This window comes from Benincasa hispida, chromosome 11, assembly GCF_009727055.1.
Source record: "Benincasa hispida cultivar B227 chromosome 11, ASM972705v1, whole genome shotgun sequence".
Classification (NCBI taxonomy): domain Eukaryota; kingdom Viridiplantae; phylum Streptophyta; class Magnoliopsida; order Cucurbitales; family Cucurbitaceae; genus Benincasa; species Benincasa hispida.
In genome coordinates this window covers 42365267-42372702 of record NC_052359.1, presented here as the reverse complement: position 1 = coordinate 42372702, position 7436 = coordinate 42365267, and the positions used below count along the sequence as shown (strand labels likewise).

The window sequence follows — 7436 nt, the reverse complement described above, 5'->3', positions numbered from 1 at the left end:
CAAATACTCGATACACAGTCCCTCGATACTCGATACTCGTTACACGATACTCGACAATACTCAATAAATATTGACTATATAAATGGTTTATTACTATATACTCGGTGCATGTTACACGATATACTCGACAATACTAAAAAAATTGGTGACTATATAGATGGTATAGATTTACAAATAGTGTCGAAATTTACATGGAAAACCCTAATAAAAATAATGTTAGATTTACAAATAATGTCAAAATTCACATAGATGGTATAAAAATTCACATAAACAATGTCAAATAATGTGAAAAATTTACATAGAAAAATTGATCTGCCTTAATAAAAAAAATTGATCTGCCCATAACTCCGAAAAAAAATTACTATCATCGCCTACTATTTTAATTGCTATAATTCAAGATACATAAAACTTTTTTGAATATTTCAATTTGGCTATCTATTTTTAGCCACCGATAACAATTTTCCAGAAAAAAAAAAAAGTTCTTTCTTATTTGAACCTAGGCCCCATAATTGATAATAGGAGAATGTGGCCTTCTTTGAGACTTGTCATACTTTTAGTCTTAAAAATTTTAATTTGGAAAAAATGTTATTTGTAGTTCTCCAATAATTTTTCATATAAAGATTGGATCAGTAATTAATAATATGTGATTAAGGATTTGTCTCAACCCTAAATCAAATAAAGTACTTGATTCAAGCTAATGGGTTGTAGTATGTTAGAATATATGTTATAGAATTTAATATTAAATGCAATAAATTTAACTTATGTTATATTTTAGATATTATTTATTTTAGTTTATTGTATATGTAAAAGCTCATTGGATCTTAGGTTCTCTTGTATTTAAACTAGCTTTCATTTCACTTGTAAGAGAATAGTTGAGAAACCCTAATCTAATTATCTAAAGTCAATGTTTATCGAGTATTGTCGAGTATCGTGTACGAGTATATCTTAACGGGTATCAGGCACGGGGAAGGAGGTACCCCAGGTGATAACTTGTAAAAATACAAGTTATCTTTACTCTTAAGTTAGAACAATTAGGGTTTTTAATGATAAACTCTCCTCATTTTTAATAGAAACGCATGGATTTACTTAAACAATAGCAATTTCATGTAAAAGAAGTTTATCACTAAAAATCGCGGCACTAACGCACTACTTTGCAGGATTTCGACGCAAGAACTGACAATAACGCATTAGACAAGTGCCGCAGGAGACGCGCTAACACATGAGCCATGCGTCGGAGGGAATTTAACGCATAGAAGATTCATTGCTCCAGGCTGATTGTGTCACATCACCACTTACAAGCATGGACACCTGCAATAGGCGGCGTCTGAAAAGCTTCAAGAGGTTAGGCGGCCAACCAAGACATGGAGTTTAATGCTGACCAGGGCATGGACTTAAATGCAGCCTATCCTCCAAGTGGATGGGACCAATGCCTATAAATACTTGAAGACCCTCCAAAATTAAGGGTTCAGATAATTAGAAGCTCCATACTCTCTGTAAATTTGTAGACTTAGTTTTAGTTTGTACAAGATGTGCCAAGGTGTAAGACGATCGAAGGAGCTAAGAACCACCACCACCGCCGGCCAGGGAGTGGAGAAAGTTATTCTTGAGAAAGATACTCTGTTCTCGGCTCTTTAAAGTGATTGTACACAACAAGATTGAGCCAAAGAACTACAAGAGATTGTATTCTTTGGCTTGACTCAGTTTCTCTCTTAATATCGTTTTCATTTCATTTTGATTGAATATAGTTCTTTGTAAAGACTCATTGATCTTTTATAAAATTCATATATTTGATCATCACTTTTTCTATTGTTTATCTTCTGTTGAAAGCATTAGTACTTCATGCATAATTCTGTTCCAACGCCTAAACCAACATGACAACTTGGTGAAAGCTTCTTTACTTAGTTGTTCGAAAGAATAGCTAAGCTGCATTAAGTAGAACACCTAGTACAGCTAGAGATAGACTTACTGGTGTTTCTTGCATTCTAAGTTAGATGCATGCACTCTAGAGATAGGCTTGTATGTTATTCGCATTGAGAAGTGTTGAATGATGTCTAACGCATGAACAGAAAGATAAGCAACCCATCCCATTTCATCCACATTACATCAGTTGTGTGCAATTATCTTTAACCGGCGCGTCCACGAGCTTAAATTCCATTTTCACATGATCCTTCATTTTCCACTCAACTCTTTTATATTGTCTTGCACAGGCATAGCATGTTAGTGTAAATAATACATCTTTCACATTTATTTAGGAAAAACCTCCTACTGCAAGTACAACGCATAATCTGTGTTAGTGAAACTGAATCCCTGTGATCGACCCTGGACTTTCCAAGAACCTAGATTAGATTTATACTTGGGATTAATCTAGGAAAAATTGAATGCTATTATAAGGAGTTGTGTGCCTTCTGTGCATAATACTAACGCCCCAACGCGTTTCATTCATTTAAACGCATCAAGGCAGAACGCAACACTTAGACTTTATTCTTCCAATCTGTTTTACTTTATACACTCCTAAAGCATCTCACGATAGCAAGCGAACAAGTTTTTGGCACCGTTGCCGGGGATTCAGCAACAAGAACTAACCAGAAATTCCGTTTGTATTTGTTGTAGGGACACTTCAATTAAGGGAAGTATTACAAGCTACACCTAGGCTTGTGAACATGTATGAACAGGGAGAACACTTCTGAGTTCAGATACGACCTCGAGATTGAACGGACCTTCTGGCATAGGAATCGATCCAACCGTCGTCGAAGGTTGAGGCAACAGTTACTCAAACAACAAGAAAAGGAAAGAGCAATGGCGGAAGAACAACAAAATCAGCAACTAGCTCAGCAATTGGCTCACCCTGCACAGAACCCAATCCTGATGGCAAACAACAACACGCGTCCTATGAGAGAATACGCATCCCCTGTGCCATATGATTTTTCTATAGNACAGAACCCAATCCTGATGGCAAACAACAACACGCGTCCTATGAGAGAATACGCATCCCCTGTGCCATATGATTTTTCTATAGGAATCATATATCCGACGCCTGATGGAACCAGGTTTGTAATGAAATCTGTTATGCTTCAAATGCTCCAGACTGCTGGGCAATTTGGGGGTAACCATGGCGAAGATCCTCATACCCATATGAGGCATTTCCTGGAAACGTGCTATTCCTTTGTGATTCCTGGAATTATACCAGAGGCAATTAGGCTTTCCTTGTTTCCTTATTCTTTGTGAGACGATGCAAAGCAATGAGTGAGTTCATTAGAGCCTGGGGAAATCACCACATGGGAAAAGTTGGTGGAAAAGTTTATGCAGAAATACTTCCTACCTACCACCAACGCGAGGAGGTGTCGGGAAATCATGAACTTTGAACAGGAAGACACTGAGATCTTGAGCGCTACATGGGAGTGTTTCAAGGGCTTGGTCAAGAACTGCCCGAACTACGGACTACCTTTGACTATTCAGATGGAGACGTTTTATGGCGAACTAAACAGGGCATCACAAATGGCAGCAAATGCAGCAGCAGCCGGAGGACTGATCGAAAAATCCTACACTGAAGCTAAAGAATTATTAGACCGCATTGCCAAACATAACATGGAGTGAGTAGATGAAACATACGATGGAAGAAATGACAGGAGAAGAAGATCTCAGAACATTAACTCTGTTGATGCCAACGCGATAGCCACGCTCTCCGTTCAAGCGGCTACCATGACCAGCTTTCTATAGAACATAACGCTAGGTAATGCACCAAACCAGCAGAAGGTGAATCAAGTGGAGGCGTTTGGGTAACCCATGGTAACTTATATGGGATGCAGAGATTTTCACTCATATGCTAAGTGTTCTCAAAACCCTCAGTCAGTATATTTCATCAAGAATAACCCATTTTCTAATACTTATAACTTGGATGGAGAAACCATCTGAATTTTTCTTGGATAGGAGGAAATCAGCAAGAGCACCACCCAAGCGTGAGCCATCAGCAAAGGAATGGACCGCCACCTGTCTTTCAACAAACACATCAACAAACGCATCAACAACATCAACAATCCTTCAATAGAGGTGGCCACGCATCGAGTTTTGGAACTCCGCTGGAAAACCTATTGAAGGAATACATAGCCCAGAACGACGTAATGCTGAAGAGCCAGACGTCATCAATCAGAAACCTGGAAATCCAGGTGGGGCAGATTGCAAGCGAGTTGAAAAGCAGGCAGCCAGACATTCTACCTAGCAATATAGAGACACCTGGGAATAATAACGGGAAAGAGCAATGTCACGCAGTGACGTTGCGGAGTGGAAGAGCCCTTGCAGAAAGAAAGATGAATCCAAGAAACAATAGTTCTTCGAAAGAACGCATTACATGTTCAACGGATCAAGAAGAGAGAACGCTAGAAAATACAAGCCATTCAGAAACCAACACGTCTAACGTGGGAAAGCAAGAGGTGCCTCTGAACGCACTATTCCTTAAGCGTCTGATGAAGAAGAATGATGAATATCAGTTCAAGCACTTTCTCGAGCTCCTAAAGCAGCTGCACATCAACATTCCACTCATAGAAGCTTTGAAGCAGATGCCAACATACGTGAAGTTTTTGAAGGACATTTTGACGAAAAAGAGAAAAGTCAGTGAGAAAGAAGTAATAGCACTAACGCAGGAATGCAACGCGTTAGTAAGCAACAAGCTACCACAGAAGCAGAAAGACCTAGGGAGCTTCACAGTTCTTTGTTCAATTGAAGGATTAGATGTGAGTCATGCGTTGTGCGACCTAGGAGCAAGCATCAATCTCATGCCTCTTTCAGTTTTTAAGAAATTGAGGATTGATGAGGCACAACCTACTTCTATCATCCTTCAACTTGCTAACAGGATAATTAAGTACCCAGAAGGGAAGATTGAAGATGTTTTGGTGAAGGTTGACAATCTCATATTCTCAGCAGACTTCATTATTCTGGATTATGAAGCAGATAGGGAGGTTCCAATCATCCTTGGACGCCCTTTTTTGGCTACTCAGAAAGTTTTGATTGACGTGCATAAAGGTGAGCTAACCATGCGTATAGATAATGAAGAGGTGAAATTTAATGTGCTCAACACATTAAAATTCCCAGACAGTGATGATTGTTAGCTAAACAATATTGAATTGACTGAAGAAGAGACTCGAGTATGTGAAGTTCTCGCGTTGGAAGGAACCCTGAAGGAATCTGAGCCGCCAAGTCTAAGTGAGCGGCAGACAAAACCAACGCGTCCTTCACTCGAACAACCACCTGAACTCGAATTAAAACAGTTACCCGAACATTTGAAATATGCTTTTCTTAGAACTAATAATACATTGCCTGTTATCATTTCCGTTAATCTCATAAAGCCTAATGAAGATTCACTCTTGCAGATGTTGAAGAAACATAAACGCATAATAGGGTGGACGCTTGTAGATATTCGTGGAATAAGTCCATCCTATTGTATGCACAAAATTAGGCTGGAGGAAGGGAAAACGAGGTCAATCGAGCCTCAAAGAAGGCTTAACTCTATTATGAAAGAAGTGGTAAAAAAGGAGATTCTGAAATGGCTGGACGTGGGAGTTATTTATCCAATATCCGACAGCAGTTGGGTAAGTCCAGTTCAATGCGTTCCCAAGAAAGGGGAACGACCGTGATAGTAAACAGAAACAATGAACTCATTCCTTCAAGAACTGTCACAGGCTGGCGAATTTGTATGGATTATCGGAAACTCAACGCAGCAACTAAAAAGGACCACTTTCCTCTTCCTTTCATCGATCAGATGCTTGATAGACTTGGCAGGTAAAGAGTTTTATTTTTTTCTCGATGGTTATTTTTGGTTACAACCAGATTTTAATAGATCCGAAGATCAAGAGAAGACCATGTTCACTTGTCCCTTTGGCACTTTCGCATTCAGACGCATGCCCTTTGGGCTATGCAATGCATCAGGGACATTTCAACGCTGTATGATGGCCATTTTCTCTGACTTCCTGGAGAAGACCTTGGAAGTTTTCAATGGATGACTTTTCAGTCTTTGAAGACTCATTCCAGTCATGCCTGGATAACTTAGAAGCCGTCCTCGCTCGGTGCGAGGAAACAAACTTAGTACTGAATTGGGAAAAATATCACTTCATGGTGACAGAAGGAATTTGTTTTGGAGAATAAAGTGTCCAAGGTTGGCTTGGAAGTAGATGGAGCCAAGATTGATGTAATAGCAAAACTTCCACCACCAGCGAATGTCAAAATGCTAAAAAGTTTTTTAGGACATGCCGGCTTCTATAGACGGTTCATCAGAAGCTTTTCTCAGATTACGCGACCTCTGAGCTCATTATTGGAGGCGAACCAACCCTATGTTTTTATCGAAGACTGCACTGACGCGTTCGAAACCTTGAAGTATGCGTTGACAATAGCCCCAATGTTAATAGCACCGAACTAGACGCAGAGTTTCATTCTTATGTGTGACGCGAGTGATGTCGTAGTGAGAACTATTTTAGGGTAGAAGAGGGAAACTTGATACATCCCATCTTCTACGCGTCCAAATCATTAAACGACTCTCAGGAACACTATACAACTATTGAGAAAGAGATGTTGGCTGTAGTATTTGGTATTGAAAAATTTTGTTTTTACTTAGTTGGTGCATCAGTCACCATATATACCGACCACTCAGCCATCAAGTTCCTGATGGAAGAAGAACGCAAAGCCTAGACTGATAAAATGGGTTCTACTACTACAGGAATTTGACATTGACATCCAAGATAGAAAGGGAACAGAAAATCAGGTGGCTGACCACTTGTCCGGGCTTGAAAATCAAGAAATGCAAGTGTAGGAAAACGACATCAATGACGCATTCCCTGATGAGAGCCTGTTTAGAATTGAAGGCAGGGAACCTTGGTATGCTGATATAGTTAATTACTTGACCACCAAGCAGTTCCTTGAAAACTTCAATTCCCAGCAGAAAAACCGGCTAGTCCATGACAGTAAATTTTATTTCTGGGACGAACCGTTTCTATACAAACAAGGCCCAGACTCTATAATGCGTCGATGCGTCCTAGAGGAAGAGATACAACGCATCCTGGCCGAGTGTCATAATTCTCCTTATGGTGGGCATTTTGGTGGGCAAAGGACCACGGCGAAAGTCCTTCAATGCAGTTACTTTTGGCCCACCCTTTTTAAGGACGTATGAGAGTTTGTTCAAAATTGTGACCCCTGCCAACACACAGGGAATATTTCTTCAAGGGATGCAATGCCCTTGAATAATATTCTTGATGTGGAGTTGTTTGATGTCTGGAGCATAGATTTTATGGGCCCGTTCCCTCTGTCTTGTGGTCAGCAATATATCCTATTGGCTATAGACTATGTATCTAAGTGGGTAGAGGCAGTAGCCTGTACCAGAAACAACGCATCTACTGTATCTAAATTTCTTATCAGGAATATTTTCACACGCTATAGAATGCCGAAAGCTCTGA

At 39.8% G+C, this 7436-nt stretch overlaps 1 protein-coding gene across 1 annotated transcript; it reads left to right on the top strand.

Moving 5' to 3' along the window:
• Window positions 1–4118: 4118 nt before the first annotated feature.
• LOC120090700 lies at window positions 4119–5102 on the top strand. Its single transcript, XM_039048419.1, has one exon. It carries the CDS (start codon window positions 4119–4121, stop codon window positions 5100–5102), a length of 984 nt encoding a protein of 327 aa, XP_038904347.1.
• Window positions 5103–7436: the final 2334 nt, after the last annotated feature.

Coding starts and splice junctions, on each gene's coding strand:
- LOC120090700 (XM_039048419.1), top strand. CDS start 4,119: ATGCTGAAGAGCCAGACGTCATCAATCAGAAACCTGGAAATCCAGGTG.